Here is a 26,507-nt window from a genome sequence, read left to right as displayed (position 1 = left end):
TCTTTTAGAAAACATTATACCGACATCGCGACATCTTACAAAATTGAAACCGCGGTGACTGCTTGAGAGACCTAGCAGTGATATCGCGGTAATCTAGTTACTTCCACAAAATAGTATGTATTCAACTTACTTTCCACAAATCTAACGCGCAAAACAATTTACTTTGCTAACGAAAAGTGCTGAGTCATCATATCATTATCCACGCAACAATACACCTAAAACATACTATCGTACAAAATGGTTGCTAACCTCTTTGTGCACCAGCTGTAAATCTCACAAGCAACAAGTTTCAAGATTCCAGTTATTGAAAAAATGTTAAAGTGTTTCTCCTGCCCCAAGTCGTTATGTTGACGAAAGCGTATATTGTAATATCATGATCGATTTGCATTCGTTGGTCACAAACTGTCACTACTCTAAATAATTATTTTTCACTCAAACACAACAGCATACTTGTCGCCATTCGTTTTCATCAAGCACGAGTTCAATAAACTTACTTACTACGACATGAATTGGTATTTTTATGTTGTGTAAATAGGTAATAATTAATTTTAGTAACACTATACCAACATCATCGAGTTGTGCGAATAGATTTACATGTGGTGTTATGGTTTTAATCGAAGTACACTGCACGATCTAATGTAGAGTCATCTCTATTGTATAGCAACTCGGTAATCGAAATGCATGCATTAACATTTAAACAGCGATCGTGTTTCGTCACGCAAAAAATATGTTCACTACTGCGATACTCTGCACAGGGCATGCAAATCCTTTTCACACTCGTAATAGTATACCAACGGCTACCGGCGACAACGTTTAACAATACCAACGACACTAAACATACGATACCTACCCAATCTGCAAATTGTTTCGATTTATTCTGTCCGTTTCAATTTAAGATAAGGGAAGCCCATTTCACTCAATGTATCGATGCCTACGGTACTCTACAAAATTTTCTGATTAATTCTCCCTATGCTTATTTATCACAAGAAAGATGATTTGACACCTAAAGTACGAAATACTTTTTCGCTTGAGCTAAGCCGCAGCGCCTGGAGTGGAATTTTACGGGGTATGTGGACTCATTTCGTAGGGCTCTATGCCATAGGAGCATACTTTACGCTCCAATTCGATTCCCACACATTCCATATAATTACTAACAGAACCATTGAGTACCAGCCTTGACATTTTCCGTAGTACTAGATGGCATGTATACAATTCCACGACATCCGACATTACGACGAAGACTATCAAAATATCGAAAGAAGCCCTCTATTCTTTTCTGAAATATTCAAGGTTTTATCAGGACTTCCCTTCATATAAACTCCAGCAGAATCACTAATAACCTCTCAAGTGTACTCAATTTACTCTAATTTGATACTCGTGTACCAAATCCCTATTTTCCGCAAGTATGATAGAGGCTATCGCTCGATACTCAACGATTCGTGATTTTGCTGGAATACAAGTACAATTAGTTTAAAGTAGTTTGAGGTTACGTTTGTATCACCTTGACAAGTGCTATTATCAAAAAATGCTTTTGCTAAACTCTTACACTTTCACTAAACTTCTACACTGAATCTTGTAAAGTAGATAGAAAAGGAAAACTATTAACATAAGGTATGTGAGAAGCACGCAAATTTCGATTGCATACAAATGCCACAAACTGCGCTAACTTCCAGAGTTGTTAAGTATAGAAGTACTCGTACGTCTTGAGAATACCCAAGTAGGTTTTTTGCCTACATGTACCAAATACTCTCAAGTCCTTATGATATTGGAGTACATCAACTTCATGATAGCTACAGTATTAAACAGAAATAGACCTAGAGTACTAACGTTTTTGTGCAGTGAGAGTTCGCAAATTATCGAAGTATTTTTGTTATTTTTATTGCGATAAGTCATTCTGCAGCGCAAAAATGCGTCGTAGGATATAGATGAAACTAGCACCACTCATCAAGACCGCTGATAACAGTACATTTCAACATTTAGTTGCAGTAAATTTCGAGTAAAGTACAAGAAGTGATGATTTCCGAGTGAGTTAAAAAGTAAGTATTGCAGGTATAGTTTACCTGAAAACCGAATACTCTGAAATAGAAGTAGATGCAGTGTAAATAGTTAATCACTTGATTAAGTATAGCGCAAGCAGATAAAACCTATACTTGAGTACTACAAAATACACGAGTACTTCGCTATCGACTCCCTCCACGTAATAAGTGACTACGGTTTAAGACTGCTTTTACCGATACTCGTCAGTTTCCGTTTTAGATAGAATTCGGAAACCAAATAATTTCATAAACATAAGCTAATTAAATGAATTTACTCGAATGTACTATGCCGCGCTGATAAGATTAATTATAATATACTTATCATGTTAGAGCGATTTTTCTAGCGTAGAAAATCTTTAAAATGTAGTAAGCAGGCCAATATGAAGATATTTGTTGAGCTGAATAAACATAAAAAATACTCTAGACTACTTTATCGGTACTTCACAGTTTCAGTTTTAGATAAAATTTGTCCCTTTCACTCCTCGCTATCTAAACATGTTTAGAATATATTATTTGCGATGATACGAACCCGTAAAGTACTCAAGTAGCTTTTCGTTGGATATAGATGAAACTGACACCACTCACCAAGACCACTGGCCCACTGACAAAAAGTACATTTCAACATTTTAGTAACAGTAAAGTCCTACTAAAGTACAAGAAGTCATGATTTCCGAGTGAGTTAAAAAGTAAGTATTGAAGGTATAGTTTGCTCGAAAACCGAAAAACTCTGAAATAGAAGTAGATGCAGTGTAAATAGTCAATCACTTCATTTAGTATAGCGCAAGCAGGCCAAACCTATACTTGAGTACTCCAAAATATACAAGTACTCCCTACACGTAAAAGGCGACTAGGGTTTAGACTACTTTATCGGTACTTGACAGTTTCAGTTTTAGATAAAATTTGGTGAGACTTTAAATTTTAAAGTAGTTTGAGCTTACGTTTGTATCACCTTGACAAGTATCATTATCAGACATGAAAATGATACTATCACCTAATACAGAAGTTAACACACGTCAATGTGCTTCGGAATTCCCTAGAAATTGCTTACTAAGAGAAGTATATTCTTGTATACACAATAGTGGAGAGAATCTTTAAAATGTAGTAAGCAGGTCGATGGGTATTCATTGAGTTGTATAAGCATAAAAAACATTCCCGCGCGCTCCTAAACCTAACACTTCCTACCCTACCACCTAATACTAAGACGCGCGCGGGAATGTTTTTTATGCTTATACAACTCAATGAATACCCATCGACCTGCTTACTACATTTTAAAGATTCTCTCCACTATTGTGTATACAAGAATATACTTCTCTTAGTAAGCAATTTCTAGGGAATTCCGAAGCACATTGACGTGTGTTAACTTCTGTATTAGGTGATAGTATCATTTTCATGTCTGATAATGATACTTGTCAAGGTGATACAAACGTAAGCTCAAACTACTTTAAAATTTAAAGTCTCACCAAATTTTATCTAAAACTGAAACTGTCAAGTACCGATAAAGTAGTCTAAACCCTAGTCGCTTTTTACGTGTAGGGAGTACTTGTATATTTTGGAGTACTCAAGTATAGGTTTGGCCTGCTTGCGCTATACTAAATGAAGTGATTGACTATTTACACTGCATCTACTTCTATTTCAGAGTTTTTCGGTTTTCGAGCAAACTATACCTTCAATACTTACTTTTTAACTCACTCGGAAATCATGACTTCTTGTACTTTAGTAGGACTTTACTGTTACTAAAATGTTGAAATGTACTTTTTGTCAGTGGGCCAGTGGTCTTGGTGTGTGGTGTCAGTTTCATCTATATCCAACGAAAAGCTACTTGAGTACTTTACGGGTTCGTATCATCGCAAATAATATATTCTAAACATGTTTAGATAGCGAGGAGTGAAAGGGACAAATTTTATCTAAAACTGAAACTGTGAAGTACCGATAAAGTAGTCTAGAGTATTTTTTATGTTTATTCAGCTCAACAAATATCTTCATATTGGCCTGCTTACTACATTTTAAAGATTTTCTACGCTAGAAAAATCGCTCTAACATGATAAGTATATTATAATTAATCTTATCAGCGCGGCATAGTACATTCGAGTAAATTCATTTAATTAGCTTATGTTTATGAAATTATTTGGTTTCCGAATTCTATCTAAAACGGAAACTGACGAGTATCGGTAAAAGCAGTCTTAAACCGTAGTCACTTATTACGTGGAGGGAGTCGATAGCGAAGTACTCGTGTATTTTGTAGTACTCAAGTATAGGTTTTATCTGCTTGCGCTATACTTAATCAAGTGATTAACTATTTACACTGCATCTACTTCTATTTCAGAGTATTCGGTTTTCAGGTAAACTATACCTGCAATACTTACTTTTTAACTCACTCGGAAATCATCACTTCTTGTACTTTACTCGAAATTTACTGCAACTAAATGTTGAAATGTACTGTTATCAGCGGTCTTGATGAGTGGTGCTAGTTTCATCTATATCCTACGACGCATTTTTGCGCTGCAGAATGACTTATCGCAATAAAAATAACAAAAATACTTCGATAATTTGCGAACTCTCACTGCACAAAAACGTTAGTACTCTAGGTCTATTTCTGTTTAATACTGTAGCTATCATGAAGTTGATGTACTCCAATATCATAAGGACTTGAGAGTATTTGGTACATGTAGGCAAAAAACCTACTTGGGTATTCTCAAGACGTACGAGTACTTCTATACTTAACAACTCTGGAAGTTAGCGCAGTTTGTGGCATTTGTATGCAATCGAAATTTGCGTGCTTCTCACATACCTTATGTTAATAGTTTTCCTTTTCTATCTACTTTACAAGATTCAGTGTAGAAGTTTAGTGAAAGTGTAAGAGTTTAGCAAAAGCATTTTTTGATAATAGCACTTGTCAAGGTGATACAAACGTAACCTCAAACTACTTTAAACTAATTGTACTTGTATTCCAGCAAAATCACGAATCGTTGAGTATCGAGCGATAGCCTCTATCATACTTGCGGAAAATAGGGATTTGGTACACGAGTATCAAATTAGAGTAAATTGAGTACACTTGAGAGGTTATTAGTGATTCTGCTGGAGTTTATATGAAGGGAAGTCCTGATAAAACCTTGAATATTTCAGAAAAGAATAGAGGGCTTCTTTCGATATTTTGATAGTCTTCGTCGTAATGTCGGATGTCGTGGAATTGTATAGATGCCATCTAGTACTACGGAAAATGTCAAGGCTGGTACTCAATGGTTCTGTTAGTAATTATATGGAATGTGTGGGAATCGAATTGGAGCGTAAAGTATGCTCCTATGGCATAGAGCCCTACGAAATGAGTCCACATACCCCGTAAAATTCCACTCCAGGCGCTGCGGCTTAGCTCAAGCGAAAAAGTATTTCGTACTTTAGGTGTCAAATCATCTTTCTTGTGATAAATAAGCATAGGGAGAATTAATCAGAAAATTTTGTAGAGTACCGTAGGCATCGATACATTGAGTGAAATGGGCTTCCCTTATCTTAAATTGAAACGGACAGAATAAATCGAAACAATTTGCAGATTGGGTAGGTATCGTATGTTTAGTGTCGTTGGTATTGTTAAACGTTGTCGCCGGTAGCCGTTGGTATACTATTACGAGTGTGAAAAGGATTTGCATGCCCTGTGCAGAGTATCGCAGTAGTGAACATATTTTTCGCGTGACGAAACACGATCGCTGTTTAAATGTTAATGCATGCATTTCGATTACCGAGTTGCTATACAATAGAGATGACTCTACATTAGATCGTGCAGTGTACTTCGATTAAAACCATAACACCACATGTAAATCTATTCGCACAACTCGATGATGTTGGTATAGTGTTACTAAAATTAATTATTACCTATTTACACAACATAAAAATACCAATTCATGTCGTAGTAAGTAAGTTTATTGAACTCGTGCTTGATGAAAACGAATGGCGACAAGTATGCTGTTGTGTTTGAGTGAAAAATAATTATTTAGAGTAGTGACAGTTTGTGACCAACGAATGCAAATCGATCATGATATTACAATATACGCTTTCGTCAACATAACGACTTGGGGCAGGAGAAACACTTTAACATTTTTTCAATAACTGGAATCTTGAAACTTGTTGCTTGTGAGATTTACAGCTGGTGCACAAAGAGGTTAGCAACCATTTTGTACGATAGTATGTTTTAGGTGTATTGTTGCGTGGATAATGATATGATGACTCAGCACTTTTCGTTAGCAAAGTAAATTGTTTTGCGCGTTAGATTTGTGGAAAGTAAGTTGAATACATACTATTTTGTGGAAGTAACTAGATTACCGCGATATCACTGCTAGGTCTCTCAAGCAGTCACCGCGGTTTCAATTTTGTAAGATGTCGCGATGTCGGTATAATGTTTTCTAAAAGTCAAACTCGGCCGGATATCATGACTGTGTAGGACTTACGATAAACATGTATTGATATTAAAGTTGACTATGTATAGGTACGTGCTACGCTACGGAAAAACAGATTTAGCCAAAAGCCTGTATAGAACTGCGTTGGTTTTGAAAGTGTTACATCATGAAATGCCTGACGAAATTTGGTATGGTGCATTGTTATTATGTCCTACAACTGGGTACCAACGTTCAAGGTGAGAATTTAAGGTTTAGCATGCTAATTCTGTTATTAAAATTGACTATGTATGGGTATATGCTATGTTCACGAAAAACAGATATGTGTAAAAGTCGGTATTCGACTGCGATAGTTTCAAAGGTGTTCCATCATTAGATGTGTGATGAAATTTAGCATGGTTCATTGCCATAATGTCCTACAACTACGTATCAAGTTTAGAGTTGGGATTCAATGTTAAGCATGGTAATTCCGTTATTAAAGTTAGCTATGTATGAGTACGTGCTATACGCCCCCGCAAAACAGATATACGCAAAAAGTCGATGTAGAGCCGCGTTAGTTTTAAAGTTGTTCCATCATGAAATGTGTGATGGGATTTGGTATGGTGCATTGTTATAGTGTCCTATAATCGCATACCAACTTTCAAGGTGGGAATTCAATGTTTAACACGGTAATTCTGCAATAAAATTGACTATGCATAGGTATATGCTATGTTCACGCAAAACAGATATGCTTAAAAGTCGGTATTCGACTGCATTAGTTTTAAAGGTGATCCATCATTAGATGTGCGATGAAATTTAGCATGGTGCATTGCCACAATGTCCTACAACTACGAATCAAGTTTAGAGTTGGGATTCAATGTTAAGCATGATAATTCCGTTATTAAAGTTGACTATGTATAGGTACGTGCTATACGCTCCCGCAAAACAGATGTACGCAAAAAGTCGATGTAGAGCCGCGTTAGTTTTAAAGTTGTTCCATTATGAAATGCGTGAAGAAATTTGATATGCTGCATAATCACAATGTCCTACAACTACGTACCAAGTTTCAAGGTGAGGAGTCACATATTAGCATGGTAATTCTGTTATTAAAGCTGACTATGGATATGTACATGCTACCGAAAACAGATTTAGGCAAAAGTTGCTATAGAACTGCGTTAGTTTTAAAGTTGTTCCATCATGAAATGTGTGATGAAATTTGGTATGCTGCATAATCACAATGACCTGGAGCTCATTTAGATACGTTTTTAATGTAGTTACACACTCTAGTTATTTTGATGTAAAGAAAAAAATCATTCGATAACTCGATACAACTAGTTAACACGCGTTGATGTAACTTTCCTCATTTGTATGCATAGCCTACGCGAAATTGGTAACCGAATTTTTCGATTAGTTTATATTCCGTATTTTATTTAAAACTGAAACTGTTAAGTACTACTTAAAGTGTTATAAAGTGTGAAAAAGTGTACAAGTAGAATTATTATTATGTCATGAATAAGTAGTTTACAAATTCATACGATTTTTCTTGTTGCGTTCCGGGATAAAATGTAATTTTTCGCTCTTTTTATTTTTTATTTTTTCAATAATATTAGTATTCATTTTACAAAAAACGTCGTGTAAAGATAAAGTACTTGAACATTTCGTAGTGCTCAAGTGTAAGTTTTTAAACTATTACCTTGACAAAATTTTCAGAATAGCAACTTTTGCGTAAATTCTGTCTTGCATTTAGTTGCCGGCTCTGAAAGCAAGCAAAGTTTGTGGTATTTGCGCAACATAGAAATTTGTACATTTCACGCTTATCTTATGTCGAAAACATAAGTTAGTTAAAGTATTTCGAATCATGAGTATGAATGATTTTAAAAAACCCAAATATGTCGCATCCAAACTTCGTGAATATTTTCGATTAGTTTTTTCGATTCTATCTACTTTAAAGGATTCAGTGTAGAAGTTTCGAAACTTGCATGAATTACAAGCTACATAATTCAATTATCAAGAATTGTGGAGCATTTATGTGGGTCTCCAGGGTGCTCTTCATTGAGTGTCCGTGTTGGGCGATAAGTTTAATTTGCAAAATTAGTGTGTTCAAATCAGGCCAGTCGGCAACATATTGATGTCGCATTAGACCTAAATACACATAATAGAATATCAAGGAAAAGTATCATCTATAACGTATAATGAATGTTATTTATTTCTCGGAAGCAAGTTATTATGAAAACATAGTGGTCAAAATTATCGCAGAGCAATACCGATTTTGCGTAAATTCCGTTATGCGTCAGACTACGTTACTAGGGATTATGTAGTTAGTTGGGACATTAGGAGTCCTATCTTCCCAATCGGTATGGAACAACATCAAAATCATCACAAAGCAATATCGACTTTTGCGTGAATTCTGCTACGCGTTTTACTACGGTAGTGTGCGCACCTGCTTACAGGTATCCAGACGTGAACTTTCTACTATATTCGCTCCTAACATTATAGCAGCAGCCGACGCAGCTTACATTATTACGTTATAAGACGCCGGTGGCGTTTCACTGTCGGTTTAATCACCCTTATTCTAGTGACATGAAAAGGACTGAATCGTATGAAATGTGGTCACTACAAGAATCGAGCGAAAGCGCTGTTTCACGCCGTCTTGCATCGGTCACGATTAGTTTTACTTTTTAACTAACTTGTTGTCTGTCGTTATAGTCATTAGACTCGCTTTCATGCGGCTAATTTGTCCCTATCATTATAACGTCGGGGATCGCGTACCTGCGGTGAAGGTGTTCGTTTAAGTATAGCGACGAGAACCGGGCCCCTGCGCCTCGTCCGTTGGCATTTTTGTGCTGAGTTAAATACCCTTATACTCGACATGCAAACATTATACAGGTAGCGGTTGTACTGCGAGCTGATAATAAGGCTTAAAATGTGGAGACCTCGGTCGGTTTAATCACCCTTATTCTAGTGACATGAAAAGGACTGAATCGTATGAAATGTGGTCACTACAAGACTCGAGCGAAAGCGCTGTTTCACGCCGTCTTGCATCGGTCACGATTAGTTTTACTTTTCAACTAACTTGTTGTCTGTCGTTATATTCATTAGACTCACTTTCATGCGGCTAATTTGTCCCTATCATTATAGTGTCGGGGATCGCGTACCTGCGGCGAATGTGTTCGTTTAATTATAGCGACGAGAACCGGACCCCTGCGGCTATTCCGTTGGCATTTTAGTGCTGAGTTAACAATCGTTGCAGACTCTGAATGTTACCTAGATCCTTATCACAAAAAATCATGCATCAGAAGCATAGGGATTGATATTATCAAGTCGCAGCGCTCAAAATCGCATTTTATAGTGATGATGTGTAGAATTTTGATATTAATAATATTATCCGGAGAATATAGCCTTGCATAGACATCATAGTTTTCGCATTTATGTATAATCTGAATAGGAATTTAAATACATGGTCCTAAATACACAGAATACAATATCTGTCGATTCTAGTCAAGGTAAGTTTTGACGCGGCAATCATAAGTCCTAAAATGTGGAAACTGCAGAAACCGTAACTTATACACATAAAATCAAGTTTAAAAAATATGGACGGATGATATTAGTCCTAAATACACATAACACAATATCTGAGAAAAGTATCAAGATGCGGCAATCAATGCAGCGATGATATAGCAATGGATGGATGATGTGGCACTATAGGCGTGGCGCTTGATGATGTGGCACAGATGACGTAGCAGATGAATGTACCCTTAGGGTATGAAAATGGGCGTGGCAATTAGGATGACGTGGCCTTCTGTGATTGATGCGTAACAAAGCCAGCTACCCTCACTACTGTCACCCAAGTAAACTGAATAATAAACTAGCAGAACCGCAAATTTTTACCTTGTCCTCAGTGTCCATGGACGATGCTGAACGTTTTCTGGCAATCTTTAGTTTTTCAGGGACTGCAGTTTCTCTCTTCTTTTTTGGCTCTCTGTCATGAAGTCTATGGAAGAATTTCGTTGGGATTGCATCTGGCTTCAATGCCACTCGAGTGCGAAACCCCAGCGATTCTTTGACCTTATTGTAGGGAAAGTATTGGTCCTCTTCGAAGTGCTCAGAGCATAAAACACAACCATGATAGGCTGGAGAAGATTTTGGTGGCGGCCCTTTCCAATTGTCTCTCGTCTTCCTGACCATTCTTACCCAAGCATTATGGCGTTCTCTATCCTTTTTTACATCGGGAAACACATGAAATGACCTCTTCGGTATACTATATTGGCTATTGGAACAGCCATATGCAACGCAACGCAGTCCACCGAGATTGTATTTCCTCTTTTTAATCACTCCCTCTACGCTAGCCATCACAAATTATAAGAACCTAAAGTACCATAAAATGGAGATTTAATAGCCCAGTTGGAGACTAGGATCAAAACAACGCAGAATAAGGAAGTTTAGAGGACAACAACAAGCCACGACTGACTATGACTTCCCATTCAGGTTTCCATGCATCGGCAAAGCCTCATGGTAGTACGTCATCGTCACGGGTGCTGATTTTAAAGCCGTTTCTCAGAAGTCGGCAGTTTGAGCTGCGATATCTCAGTAGATACTTAATTTTGGAAGGTAGGATGTATATTTTTGAAATCAGCATGAAAAACTCTACAAAATTAGCCAAAAATGTTTTGGTCGATATAGTTGACCTTTAAGAAACGATAGGAATCTGCAGCACCATGTCAGTTTGAAGTGGTCTGGGACACGCTATGCAACTTTTTACTCACTTCTAGTGTTTGTGCAACGGTTCTATACCACTACCAAGTAAACCATTACCGAGAAAGGACATTACCGAGAATGCCATTACCGAGAATAGACACCACCGAGAATGGACATTACCGAGATTGGCCAAGGCCGAGAATGTAACTTACAGAGGCGGACGTTGTCGAGAAATTTATATCTAAGAATCGACACCGAATGTGACAACGCCGTGATGAACATTCACACGACTGTGCAGTGTACATTGCATAACCTGCCTGCATTGCATACATTGAATTCTCGGTAATGTCCATTCTCTGTGGTGTCCATTCTCGGTAATGGTTTTCTCGGTATTGACCGGACACCCGGTGCAACACCCTTCCTAACGGAATCGAATTTTTAGTATCCATACTTTCCTATGGATTATTCTTCAAACTGGAAACAAGTAGAAGGATAGATTCCTCGTCTTTCTCTATTCATTGCGGAATTCAAGTACGCCACAACGATAGTAGGATCTCCTCCAGGGTTCAGGGTTCGTTATCGGCAGTCAAGTCACTGAGGTCGTTATATGATATAAGCTATTCAAGTATTATATAACGGTAGTCGGTAGGCTAAATTACCTGCGAAATCAACCTGCCCTTATCAAACATAAAAATGTATTCCTCGAATAAATTCACTGAGTAATGATGTGCTATGATTAACTAATTGATAAGCATCCTTTGGCTTTAGTCAATCGAATATTATGCCTTGTACGCAACTGCCTCAGTCCTCGTGAGTGGCAAGATATCACACACCGGTATCAGAAAACGTCTTAAAACGACTGCAAATCGGCTCTTTTTACGCTCAAAAAGATTGTATGCTATTGATGAGCATGTTAGTATTTCTTGTTTACGATCAATATGCTAACGGCCGCTAACCGAAAACGCGCGGCGATAGGCTATATAACGCGAGCAACTTCAAAACTGCGACCTTCACGCATGAAGCAGGATTTACCGCTGGCCAGGCACAGATCAAGATCAGTGCCGTGCGGTTAGGGGATGCAAGTGAGGCAGTGTCTCATCTGTCGCCAGGGATAGTGGGGAAAATTGTGAAAACCCTAAATATTTATTGATATTTACCTTCGATGTTCATGAATAAATAAATTTGAATATATTTTCATCCAACATTAAGTCGGCCTCAAAATTGTATAAATATCAGCTTACGGGTGACTAAAATAAAGAAATAACGTGAAATTAAATCGCTTCAAAACGAGCAGAAAAATATCGAGTTGAATAAATCTCTCTTATAATATCCTACTAATAATTAAGTACGATCAAAAGGCTATTTCTGGTATAAAATTGCGCGATATACTAAATACGCTGGTCATGCCGCATTTATATCTTGAAAGATAATATTAATTTTCATCGCTATGCTGTTTGGCTTTTTGTGGAAAATTATTCGCGCATGGCGTAACGGAAAAAATGTAATTTTGAATGTCTGTGAAATGGAAAGTAACACATTTGAGAGCTCTGCAGTAACTAGGTTATACAACGTAACCTTTCGAGTATCTCATACCCTACTAATTCAACAAAAAATTATAAATGCAACTTTTTACCGCAAGTTTTGTCAAAAATAAGTACGACTTTTTCGCGAATTTAGTGCAACAAAAACTCACCTAAATCATCACCCTTAAGGCTCACTCATCCTTGCAACAACCAGGCAGTGGAAAGACGTGTGAAAGTGGAGACTGAAGCATCTGCTCAATGTTTCAGGATTCAAACGTAGAGATGGCCTCATCAGACAATAACTGATGTCTTGAAGGCAGATGAAATCTTTCAATATTAAAAATGATTTTAATGTTTATGCAGACTGATACTCATGTGACACTGCTACAAATTTTTTCTGTATCCAATATGGAATTGATGTTTGTGTTTTGAATGTGGATTTCCAATTTTTGTGTTTTCATTCAGAAGCTTTGTGATAAATATGATGCCTACAACAGCATGTTGGTAAAAAATCTCTTGACGGTCGCAGTTTCAAACTTATCGATATGACGAGGCCGCACTACCGATGGACGCCGTTTTAAGTGCAGTATACTTGGACGGGTACAGTCATAAGATCAATCACTACACGCTTTTGACATCCTACCCACTATGCTTCAGTGCTCAATTTTACCTATAAAATCAGTTTGTTTGTTTATTTTATTGACACAAAATTGGCGCTTTTAACAACTTAGCCATATGCGCCCGCACAGTTTTCATAAGGTCTTTATGCTTGTCTTGCGTCCTGTTGATGGTCATTTTGCTGTCATCTTTCAAGAGTTCGACTCTCTCTTCCTCTGTACTTTTTAAGGGTCTGTATTTATAGCGGGATCGGCGATGGGGTCCCAGATAAACCACCTACACATAGAAACATGGCAGTGTAAAATCAGTGAAGTGGAATGTGAGATAGAAACATGTTGCTTCTCCATCTTTTAAGCCCAAAACTAGCTTGATAGTGTGCGTGATTATAACGAAATTAGCTATTTTCGACTCGTTCGGTGAAATTGCATGACCACTAGAGGGTGTACGAATCCAGAGTTATGATAGATTTTATTTATTTGCTATTTGGCACCACATATCAAGACCCTTTTTTGAGGTTCAAAAATATTTATTTTTCACTCCACCCTACCGGTGGTTTGATTCATTTTGATGTGCTGTACCCTAACGTGTATCATTTTTTCATTGCAGGCTGCATTTTTGTCAGGGTCATTTGTTTTATATTTGCCTAAACTTGAAATCCAATTTTATGACTCAGTGCAATGACAAAATTTAATAATTATCCACTCGGATATGTTTTTTGATATAGGTATCATATTTTAATTTTTTTTTGCATTGACATTATCTGATCGTTTGATCTTTTGATAATACAAGGTAATGGGTAGTGTATACTATCTCGTGTGTGTCAGCAGCTGGTATGGTTAGGTATGCAGGTGAAAGTAGGAAGGCTAGTATGCCAGGGTATTCTCTTAGCCGGCGGATCTACATCTCGCGCGCTGTCGAGAAAACGCTAAAGCTAGAATATCTACATTGTATCTTCAGTATCGATGTATGTAGAAAAGCTGTTGAATTGAGTCGACACAAATTCCGACTTTTTACCAAACCGCCGAGTTCTCATATTCACCAAATCGGCACAGCTTTTTTACATCTCTGGTCGACTTGCTTGCTTGCTGGGTCCCATCTGCAATATTTTATGTCGCCGAATCAAATCGTATCTGCAAGTGAACAAGAAGTAATTGCTATGCGAAACTCCCGACTGTTCGACAATGGATAATTCGACGTTTTATCAGTACGAACTATAATTTCTACATTTTTATAAGTCCCCAAGTCATCGTTATATGCTTCTCTTGCCTACTCCAATAGCTACATTTTTCACCATACTTCTATTTCTGTACTTCAAACGGTTTGGAAAACAAACTAATTACTCTTTATCCTTTAGACCAGTGGTCCCAAAAGTGGGTGCCGGCGCCACGCAGGGGGCGTTCGCGAATGCGAAGGGGGCGCTGGCTTTGAAATGGGCGATTGGGGAGCGGTGGCTGTGAAATAGAACGGTAAGGGGCGCTGAGAGCAAATGGGCGCGGTGTAGCTCTAGAAGGCAACTATGCTGCGTAGTGTTGAAACGATTGATGAATAAAGCAGCTAAATACGCACTAAAACTGCAAAATCGACTCAGTGAGGCAATTTAAGGTCGTCCGTCAATTTAATCAGCTCTACCGGAAATGTCCATTGTTACTTCACAATGCTAATCCCGCCCATCAATGGACTAATTTATTAGTCGACTGAATCTCTCGAAAGCGTGGTCCATTGTGTGCAGTGAGAACTACGAAGTATTTGAGCAGCTATTGCTCACTGCGAGGTGTGAGGGCATGCGTGATTTTAATCTCTGTTTCAAACGGTCGTGGATTTTCCACAGTGCTGCGACCGTGGTCTTCGACACGGCGTTCTGGTTCCGAGAAACGATATCGCTTCTACTTGATGGACATATTCTCCAAAATTTACTAGTAGAATATATCCATTCTCAGTAATCATGAAACCTCAGCAAAGTGAAAATGGCACTATTCGCATTCAGCGATAAGTCAGTGATGTATCACCGAAAGTTTGCGAGACGCGAACTATTGCAACTCTCAAGCTTTCTCGAACTACCGGTCGACCTCGGGTTCGAGTCCGACCGAAATCGACTTCAGAATTCCTATACCTAAGGGCCGAGATAATAAAGTTCGATGATCGATAAAGTCGATTATCGCTTTCCTCAGGATTAGGAAAACCGGTTGATCGCAACGCATAAACTCAGTCTTTAATCTCATGATTTAGCAAGCAAGAACAAACTACAGATAACTAGTATCTAGTACCTATACAGTATACAAGTATCGCTAGCCATATATTCAACTAGTATCTATAAACAAAATGTACAGTGTACACTGCGTAACATTGTGAAATTGGAATCTTTCATCGGTATTCGAATATACCTGATACCAAATTTAAGCTTCTCGTTTGATAGGGTTACTAGGTATACCCACTTTGCTGACTCAGCGGAAAATTATCCATTTACCAGTCAAAAGAAATAAGACGCATATGAGTTTCGTTGTTAAGCCTTTCGAGGACAAATTTTATAGTTTTAGACTCCTCTTTAATCTTGGTAGAATGACCAATTGATACAGGAGAATATGTATTTCGTTGTTCAAAAGTACAATTTTAGGCTTGACAACCTGCTTTTTTGACAAACAAATATTTCGCATCATGTCATGTTAATATTGATAGAATGACTGAGAATGACATGAGGGTTCTTCATAGTCAATTTTCTATTCATGCGAAGTATAAAATTAGAAAAATCAACGATTTTCTTCCTACCAAGTGAAGTATTTGAGGGTAAATACAGTAATTTTGGGCTTTTTTAGGTGTATAAATATCTTTTGACGAAGAGCCAATCTGACAAAACTAATGTGATATTCGTAATCAGCAACCTCAAAAACGCCAGAAACGGCTCTCAGATGTTCTGCTAAAATTTCTTTTTTCATTTTGTTGACCAGTGCAATCATTGAAGGCTTTCACAATTTTCCTTTACTCATACTGGCGACAGGTCAGGCACTGCCTCGCCTGACCGCACGTCACTGATGAACATAACTTAGGATGTACTATTAAAATGCGAAACTCGTAACCATCTTTTTTTCTTGTCTTTTTACCACCAACAACAATAATAAAAGCATTAATTTCGCAAATACATATAATTTAATCCGCTACATCGGTACATACGATAGAAAAATATCATACTTGGTATTTTTACATGGACGTCAATATATAGAACTAAACATCAAAAATAATAGTGATAAGTGAAAACAAAGCGAAATATAACGTTGGATACAGGCATTTCACAGGATGAGTACTGGTAATAAAATCTATAATATGCGTTGGTCCCTACACATTTATCATTTGGAATAGGAGTTTGATGCCATTTTGGATTTGGAATCACTTGCAGGTCTCATCTCACGGAATATCGGTTTGCTAAGTTAAGTGGGTCTGCTGAGGTTTCGTCGTGGTGGCCAGGAGCAGTGACAAAATTAATGAATGAACTGAATGGACTGATGGATGAGCAATGAGCATTCATCTGCTACCGCACCAGGTGATATTGTGATATTTCCAGAATATCGAAATCTGGTAAAATGACATAGTGCTATCATAGGGGTCTCCAACTATAAAATAATCGTCCACGGATCCGTTGAAGTCAATTTCAACGTAAAGAGATACGGATACAGACGCCGACATTGAGCTACCGGGAATGGTTATTTGTTCCACTGTGTAGGGGGTCAGCCCTGCCATTCCAATAGAGAAATCACAAAGAGAGTACTTAAAATAATATTGAAAATGAGGTAAGAAGACTTATCGGGGTAATAGTAAGTCCAACATCGTAATTAGAATCACCATCAATTACCAAATCAACAAAGGGAATCAATGTAGCATAATATAGAACACTATCGTTTATAACATATTACGGAGTCGCATTGAACTGGTTGTCTCTGTCATACTATTTATATATTGAGGTGTTGACACAATATAGTTGAACGTCCTACTCATTATTCATATTATCAGCAGTTAGAGTGTTAGTTTCATTATCAATATTGCTCAAATTGAATGGGAGGTAAGTACTGTAAAGATGCGACCAGGTATTATTTCCTTGGACGTTAGACAAATAATCATTAGGATATTGTAAAACCCCAAATCTGCTGCACGAGAAACACATGTCAGCTGTGACCCCTGGGAATATATTCACGCTCCTAGCATATTGGGCAAAGTCAGAAAACAAAGCAGTGTCGTTATTTATTAGGCCAATGGTGAGATAGTTGAAGTTCGAGCCATTTATTGAAGTTGCATCACCGATCAAAAATTTAATGGACACATTCAATCGGCTATCTGGGTTTTGGGTGATTGACGCTTCGAGTAAATCATTCATATTCATAGAATTAGCGTCAGAGTACATGGATAGAAATCCACTATTGTAAATCTGATGAGTGGTGTTAACAGAGTAACTGTATATATTTAGACGGAATTGTCCAATTCCCTCGACGGTCAAATCAGGAAATGGTATCACACTGTCATTATATTGAATAAATTCGACATACCATCGTACCTTAACTGGTACAAAAACGCATCAAAAGAACGGTCGGGTCAAAATATTTGAAAATGGACAAATCTAGATGTATGCTACTGTAATGTATAGGGTTGGGTAATTCATCAATATTATAAATATGTCATGGATATTACGTCATCTAAGTCAAAAACGGGTAAGGTTTGAAGCTTCCCTTAGTAGTAGTTGAGAGTGAACGTTTCAAACCAACACATATCGTAGAATGACATGGAGTTGGCTAAAATGTGCTGCTTTCGTGACTTGTCACTTTTGGTTGGGTCCATGTAGTTGACTTGGCCACGGTTGTTTTCTGGCTTGACAACTAAGGCTGCTCTGTCGTAATGCTGTTGGTGGCACTATCCGGTGTGTTCATGGCCGCGAGTGTAGTCTGACCCGACGATTCAGGTTCTTCTGTCGTAATACTGTGGGTGGCAGTAGCCGTACTCACGTATGTGTTCGTGGCCGCGAGTGTAGTCTGACCCGACCCCGATTCAGGTTCTTCTGTCGCAATAAGCATGGACGTGGCTTCCGTGTTGAGATTCCCTGTAGTCTCAGTTAACAGCGATGTCGTGCTGGTTGCAGTGAGGTCGCCCGTCACAGATGTTCCAGGAGTATTGACTGTAGTTGTAACATTCGTCGGTGCTTCGGTTCCATCAGCATTTGATTGCGTGGTTGGTTCATTTTCAGAGCTGCGGATACGAAATGGGAATAACACGCATTTGAAAGGACGGAAATCGAAATAAGTGTGGCTGCTTCGGCGATAATGTGAAAATATGGAATATTCGTGACAATTTTGATATAACATTACAATATCCCTTACTCAACTCTGACAATCCCAATAATAACCAATACTGGAGTGCGTAAAATTCGCTGATCGACGTTTTCGATCCCAGCTGAATCGGAATAATTTATTGGGAAAGGTGCAGTGCTAACCAGGGCTGTGGAGTCGGTGGAGTCGCAGTCGGAGTTCGGCTGATTTTCGCTTGATGGAGTCGGAATCGGAGTCGTGAATACTATAATGGCTGGAGTCAGAGTCGGAGTGGAGTCGTGGGAAAAATACTGAGTAGAGTCGGAGTTGGAGTTTGTGAAAATGACCCTGACTTCGACTCCGACTCCAACTTCTCTATCATGAAAACAATTGCTTTCAAAGGATTTTCAGTCACTGTTATTAATAACCATACAGATCAGGTGCGGCCAACCCGTGGCACGCAGGCCAAATTCTAGATCGCGAGAAGCTTTTGTGTGGTCTTCGAGGTAATTCTCGAAATTATTTATATCATCTGGTAAAATTGCAAGGCCAACCAAAATTTGATTAGCCTGACCGCGAAATTTTATGATGACTAAAACATCAGTTCTGACGCATTGGCGTATCCAAGGATCAGCCACAGTTATTGCAGATCTTCGTATATGACCATAAAGTAGAATATTTCGTAGCAGATTTATTTCATTTGAGAATTTCCTCGGCAGTTCGCATGATTTATTGTCACTAGATTTCTTGCATTCAGTATTGGAGCCCCATTCTGAAAACTATATTCGCAATTAGGAGATAACGTGTCGTCCAACATGCGGCTTCGCTTGTGCACTCGCAGCGAGATCGTCTACGACGACACATTTGCACAAAATGATGGAGGCATGTTCACCGAAACCGTCGATATTGCTATGTCTAAACGTCGAATAATCATGTCCTTGCCAAATGAGCCCAGTGGTATACAGATTAGAGGTCGACCGATTATTCATCTGACCGATTATCGAGGCCGATAATTGGAATTTTCCCGATTATCGATATCGACCTATGAAGGCCGATATCGCGGCCGATATTTTATATATAAAAAAATTCAAAAATATTCGAAATTCAATGCTCCGTCTTCTCAATCTCAAGAAATCGACGACGCAAAGGGCGATACGGGACAGATTTACCCTTGCAGGACAAGTTTAACTGGATGAGAATGCAGAGAAACTGCTTCCTGCATTACAATCTACCTCTACTTGACTGATCTGCAATTATGTATCACGTTTATATTTTTGGGTGATCCAAAATTTCAATGAATCTGCACAATTAGGCAATAATTCTTTTTAATTTCAGTTTTATCGTTTGTTGTTCAGCTTTCTGTGGCTCGTAAAAGTGCCATCTTCCCTAATATATAATATTTTTGGCGAAGTGGCTCTCTGCTCCTCCCATATTAATATCGGCCCATGATATCGGTTATCGGCCTTGTGAGTGTGTCGATAATCGGTATCGGCCTGCAAAAATCAATATCGGCCGACCTCTAATACAGATGCGGCCCCCAATATATGTTAGTAACATATTTATTGATAGAATTATTACAGTCATTACCTTTGAAAAAATTTCGTGCTTCGCGCTACCAGGCATGACTTCACGTTAGGGCTGTTCAAAAATTACTGTTTTTTCCGGATTCCAGTCATTCACTGAATAAATTGTCAGGTTACCCTAAAAACGCTGTACACCAAATTTGGTTCAATTGCAACAAGTATAGGACTCCGCAGATCCAATCAAAGATTTTAATTTATCACAGAAAATTAAAAAAAAATATTCAAATTTTTCTGCCAACCCCGTGAAATTATTGAGTTGTCTTCAAAGACGATGCAAAACAAATTTCACTCAATTCCAACCAGTAGAAGCGGAGTTATTTCAGTTTTTCGTTGATAATCCTCGGATTATCCACCACGTGTTGTTTTGTGCGTGTAACTGTTTATTTACAAATTGCGTTGCTACTATGGTTGGCAGTAAACTCGCCCCAAAGTAAATTCGGCCCAGGCAAATTCGGCCATTACATCAGTAAATTCGGCCCACCGAGAATATTGTATTAAAATGTATTACCAACCGTTAACATGAATTAATTACATAATTATACTATTATTAAGTGATTTGGATGTCAGGGTATGCGTAGATCGCGTAATCACGGGAGATAGCGCGGATATTCACGGGGACCGAATTTACCGACGGCCGAATCCACCGGTCAATACACTGGTTACTCGGTCAATTCTGCCCTCGGAGAATTTTTTATAAAAATGTATTACCAACTATTAATGTGAATTAATTTCATAATTATAATATTATCAAGTGATTTGGAGAACAGGGTATGCGTATAAATATATATATGTATATATATATGCCGATGTTTACGGGGCCGAATTTACCGACAGCCGAATTCAATCGGTATATTCGGCCCTCGGAGAACATTGTGTGAAATTCTATTACGAACTAATAATGTGTATTATATTACATAATTATAATATTATCAAGTGATTTGGAGGTTAGGGGTTAGGTTTAGGGTTAGGATTAGCGTTAGGGTTAGGATTAGGGTTAGGATTAGGGTTAGGTTAGGATTAGGGTTAGGTTAGGATTAGGGTTAGGTTAGGATTAGGGTTAGGTTAGGATTAGGGTTAGGTTAGGATTAGGGTTAGGTTAGGATTAGGGTTAGGTTAGGATTAGGGTTAGGTTAGGATTAGGGTTAGGGTTAGGTTAGGATTAGGGTTAGGTTAGGATTAGGGTTAGGGTTCAGGTTAGATAATGGTATTGTAACAGTTGTTGTTACTCTGGCCCTGGCCGAATTTACCGAGGGCCGAATTCACCGAGGGCCGAATTCACCGACAGCCGAAGTGACCGAGGGCCGAATTCGACGGGCCGAATTTACTTTGGGCCGAGTTTACTGGCAACCTGCTACTATAGTACCGGATGTCCGTATACTACTAGTTTGTTATTGTTGCCATTGGTACAATGCGAATTTCATGGTCTTTGATTTTGATTGTTGCGTCATACTTTGCCTTTCAGGTTTTGCTTTTAGACATGGAAAACTGAATGGGATAGAACAGTAACTGCGTGGCCTGTCAATCATTAACGGTTGAGTATTAATCAGTAAAGCAAGAATGTTTTTATTTTGGTGCTTTGTTGTGAATGTGATGCTCCGGCCTACGTAACAGCATTCATCGGGTTAAGGAAGTGTCATTATTCTCGTCATCGTAACTAGTAGAAATTAATTTTTACGTATTTAATGACAGTATGTCGTGATTGAGTTGAACATTGACGCCAGTGTCCTTTCTAGTTTCTGATATGTTATAGTGCTGTACAATGTGTAGTAGGCTACATGTTTGAATTACATCATAAATTAGATAGTAACTATCTATCCCATTCAGTTTCCATGCTTTTAGATCTGTTTAAATCCCTCTAGTGTGCCGTTAACTCTTGAAATGATGCACCCGAAAAGTCATCGAGTTCAATAAATTTTCTTTTACAATAGATGTTGTATTGAAAGCAATGTTTGCATATGTTTAATGGTTGTATTGGGCGGGGGAGATAGTGTAGTGGTTACGATAAGCGCCCACCAAGCAGTCGGACCGGGTTCGATTCCCGTCGGAGATTTATCTGGGCGCCATTTCCCCTGCCGTTGCCGACCCGACGAAAGAAAGCACTAACAAGGAGTGGAACTGTAGAAAGAACAAGTAGAAAGGCTTCAAAAAGGATCAACATCGAAAAGAACTGTGACATCGGACACTCTAGGCCGAGTTGCATGTTAGAGTAAAGGATCGTTCAACATCCTCCTATCTTGTACATGACATCGCGTTGTACATTGTGTGTGACTTGTTCGGATAAAAATTATAACCCAACGTAGTTATGTTATGTTATGTGATGTATAATAGTCATTCAACCGACAGTGTGGCATATAATTTTCGAAGTAAATTGGTTATACTGACGGAGTCGGAGTTGAAGAGTCTGTACGTTGAAAAACTTAGGAGTCGGAGTCGGTATATTGAAAATGTGCGGAGTCGGAGTCGGTATGCTGGAAATGTGCGGAGTCGGTGGTAAAATTTACCGATTCCACAGCACTGGTGCTAACACAAGTGAAGTTTTCAAGCACGTAAGCGTTACGCAACCGGTATGTATGACTGATCTAAACCATCCAGCAAAAGTGCACTGTAATGTTGACTAATCTATGAACTCATGATAATATTCGTGCAACCCTCTGGTAGCGAGTAGGTTTGGGTGTCTTGGCGGTCGATGATTATTTGCATGTAAATATGAGATCAACGACATGAGATTGATGTACCAACTGTTGCAAAAGCAGCGACTAATTGTGTTTGCCCAAAATCGCATAGAGACGAACTATAGCAGGGATCGTGAACCTATGGCTCGCGAGCCATATATGGCTCTTTCGCAGATAAAATGTGGCTCTTTGATCGATTTCTAATTTGGCCCATTGTTCCATCTTATTTAAAAATATTGCCGCGAGTTTTTGATAAATTTTCATACCGACTGGTATCAATACTCTTGTGGAAAATCAGACAAGTCTTTATGAGGTCAAAACAGTCACGTATTCTGGAGAGAGGGGCAGAAGCTCATGAACATAAATCATGCAATTGGCTGCCTAATTGCTCAATATTATCAGTCCAATTTATTGCATTCTTCGTTAATAGCGGAAGTGGAATATACCAGACAAACGAAATTCATTTTCGATACGAATTATAGGTTGGTCTACATAGTGGTAAAACGAAGTTGCTGTCGATATCTTATCCAGTATTTTAATTCCCTGTAACCACAATTGCAGCCCTTAAAATTCGGCTGCTGCGGAATAAAAATGAAGAAAATTTGCCTGGTGTATATGACCCTAGTAGTCGACAAGCACCATGAATATCTCAAACAAACAAACCCCTTGAAGTCATAGATTGTACAATCTGTTGATTAATCAGAGCTAAGCTGAATTGTGCGATGCTCAAATGTCGTAATTCTGATGGCTACGTCATACTCTGGCGCATTGGTTTTGCTTTTTAATATCTTAAAATCCCTTTTGTGTGACGATCTCTTGGAAACAGGCACCCAAAAAGTCATCGAGTTTAATCAATGTTTTTCTGCAATGGATGTTGTAATGAAAGTTTTCGTTTTTCATTATGTTGCACGGTCAATCGTCGGACAACCGGATGATCAGTTCGGGCGTTATAACATCACAGCAGTGTATAGAAATCACATGTAGTTAACTTCGATTTCGTGCCATGATGACATCATGAATATTCAATTGTGACGATGCAGTTATATAAAATCATCGTATGGCTCTTTCAGAATTACAATTGACAATATATAGTCAATATCGATCTTTTGACGAAAAAGGTTCACGACCACTGAACTATAAGTGTCACAACGAATGATAATAGCAGGTTGAACCGCAGATAATTCCATATCGTTGGCAATATATGATCGGAATGCATGGTGGTCATTTGTGTCAACGATATTGCATGACCTAGGCCTACATTGTACGCTGAAAGTCATATTGATTGTGGACTGGTTTCCATCTTTCTTCCAGGATTGACAATACAGGACTTTAAAACTCGTCGCAGCGCTATGGTCGCGTACATCTCAATATTAAATCGAAATATTAAAATATATGAGATATTGCGAAATCACCTCGACGTATTAGTCTCGTATGCAGCTGTTGAAGCCAACGTTGTTGTGGTGTTTGAAATTCTCCTGAATAGAGATCGAAATGAGTAGAAAAAATAATCAATCAGATAGCACAAATCCTGTCAAATTGCTAATTTCAAAATCCGAGAACTAAGACTATCGCGGCAGTTTTTTCCAGGGGTACTCAACAGGAAACGGGTTGCGGCGACTTTTCAAATTTAGTAGAGGCCGCGGGCCACATGAATTCAATATCGAGGTAAAATGGGCAACACCGTTCAACAACGAATTTTTTAAAACTTTACGTCAGTACAACGCTGTGCTCCATAACATGGACGATGGGCATAGTTATCCTACCACAAAAGAAACAAAACTTTAATAAAGAAATACAAATACGACAAAAATTATCATGATCATCATTTCCATTCAAGTTTGAACTACATGAGCTGCGTACGATCTGGCTACACTTTTCAGCGACTAAAGCATCGATATTGGAGTTAGCGTGACACTGTAGGCCTACTTGATGGAAAACTATCTCCTCGTAAAGCTTGATCTTTTGTTCCCAAGTCATTTTTTAAGCGTCTCGGTGGTGGCAGTGTCTGGGACATTGCACGTCAAGGCAACTAGCCCTGCCCATTCATATCAGCTAATTTTCCCTCCATGGAATGCTATTACGGTCGCCAAGGCCGTATCAGCGAGTGAGGAATGGTGATATTGGCCATATCAAAGTAGAGTAACTTATTTTGAACAACAACAACACTATGTTTTAACTGAAATCAATTTAAGCACTTCAAAATGCTTTACAAACTGTTTTTCCGGGATCTCAAATCAGGTGGCGGGCCGCAAAATATGACCTCGCTGGCCGCGTGTTAGCGACCCCTGGTTTAATCGGATTCGATCGCCGTTGGTTATATACAAATGAAATCGGTTGGAATCACAATAGGGGCAGGGGCATGGAAATCGGATACTATGTATCCGTTTCCTTAATAGAAATGGATATTTTACAATACTATTAGCACACGCCGAATACAAAAGCCGGTTACGTTGGTAGTCATTAGTAAATGATTGAAATATTATCCGTACTGTACCTTACAAACCGAAAGTAGGATTCTCCATCGATGTTGTTGTAATAGCAGCGATAGTCGTACTTGCTGTAAAACGGTCCGTTCGAACTCACTGGGATCTCCCCCGATTGTGGAATCGTAATTTGAAACGACTGATATCCAGCACTGCAACAATTATCTCGCAATTTGCAAGTCTGTGTGACTAATGTGGGATGGTGTTGAAATAACGAAGACATCAGTAGGGATACATAATGAGTGAAATTTTAAATGCACATTGACAAATTCAGATAACTCTGAAAAGTAATTAAATCTGAATACTTGAATAAACGTTAGGATCATTACGTAGAGTGCGGTGATCTTGTGAGGCGGTTATAAGCTATCAGTCATTCATCATTAACATCTTGTGACTGACTAGATCAGTGATTCCCAACCGCGGCCCCCAGCTAGCCTTTCGGCGGCCCCCACAAAAATACTGAGAAATCGATTTATGAAAAAAATATATATTTATATAATACTCTTACTTGGCTTGGAGTCTGGAATTTTCAATTAGGATTGCAGGAAAGTTGTGAGTAGACTGCTAAGATTACGTCACTGCTGTTTCAATGCAGTGTGCCCTAACTTTCCAGTTGAACGAGCAGTACCTATAGATATAGGTATAGATTATAAGTATTGATAGGACCGTAACTACCACACCCCAAGTCCCCCAATTGAGGGGAACGAGCTCGAAGGGGGCCCAAAATAATTTAGTGAATTAGCATGAATTGTAGAGTATTTTCTGCAACTTTTTCAAAAAAAATTCGCGCTGTGTGCGATTTCAAGTTTCCAAGTACCTTCATTATTGGATATACTCTTCCACCAAGATAAAATACGAGAGATTTATAGAAGTGGGCATAACGGCGTTGGCTATTACCGCGTCACAACGCACGAAGACATATAAAGTTTTAGGCCATATAACATGCGACTCCAAGAAGTGTGCCAGAACGATCGACAGCGAGAAAACCTTGGCCGAAAAGGACTGCCCTTACGCTGACCGGAAACTCCGTTATGTGTATACAAAATACATATCGGTATAATTGACTATAGGCTCCTAATTGACTGGCGCCGAATATTCCTGTCTTGGCAATCTGAACCTCACGAGACAAATAGGCTACCATCCCGCAGGGAAGAATTATATGCCAGTGAAGAACTACCAATTTGAAATCGTGTGCATCTTTTAGTTTAGTACGTTTGGGCGATTCTATAAATTTTGATATAGCAGACTAGAGGT

The 26,507-nt window shown here is 38.6% G+C and overlaps 1 protein-coding gene and 1 long non-coding RNA gene across 2 annotated transcripts in view; one reads left to right on the top strand and one right to left on the bottom strand.

Annotated features, from left to right (window-relative positions):
* LOC145443001 (uncharacterized) overlaps window positions 1-26,507 on the top strand; it is a 297,994-nt gene that overhangs the window by 123,549 nt on the left and 147,938 nt on the right. The window lies entirely within an intron of this gene.
* The window catches only part of LOC145442801 (cartilage intermediate layer protein 2-like), a 28,584-nt gene continuing 18,432 nt past the window's right edge, over window positions 16,356-26,507 (bottom strand). Inside the window, exons 12-14 of the mRNA XM_080320810.1 lie at window positions 25,265-25,405; window positions 24,183-24,245; window positions 16,356-18,456 (exon numbers count right to left, since the gene is read on the bottom strand). Coding sequence (XP_080176936.1) covers window positions 18,090-18,456; window positions 24,183-24,245; window positions 25,265-25,405 — 571 coding nt within the window. The 3' untranslated portion in view covers window positions 16,356-18,089. The remainder of the gene's footprint in view (window positions 18,457-24,182; window positions 24,246-25,264; window positions 25,406-26,507) is intronic.

The sequence above is a fragment of the Botryllus schlosseri genome, chromosome 7, assembly GCF_051294905.1.
Source record: "Botryllus schlosseri isolate E-star chromosome 7, Bs_hap1, whole genome shotgun sequence".
In the NCBI taxonomy this organism is placed as follows: Eukaryota; Metazoa; Chordata; class Ascidiacea; order Stolidobranchia; family Styelidae; genus Botryllus; species Botryllus schlosseri.
Note: the sequence above shows the minus strand (reverse complement) of the source record. Positions and strands in the feature narration are given on the sequence as shown.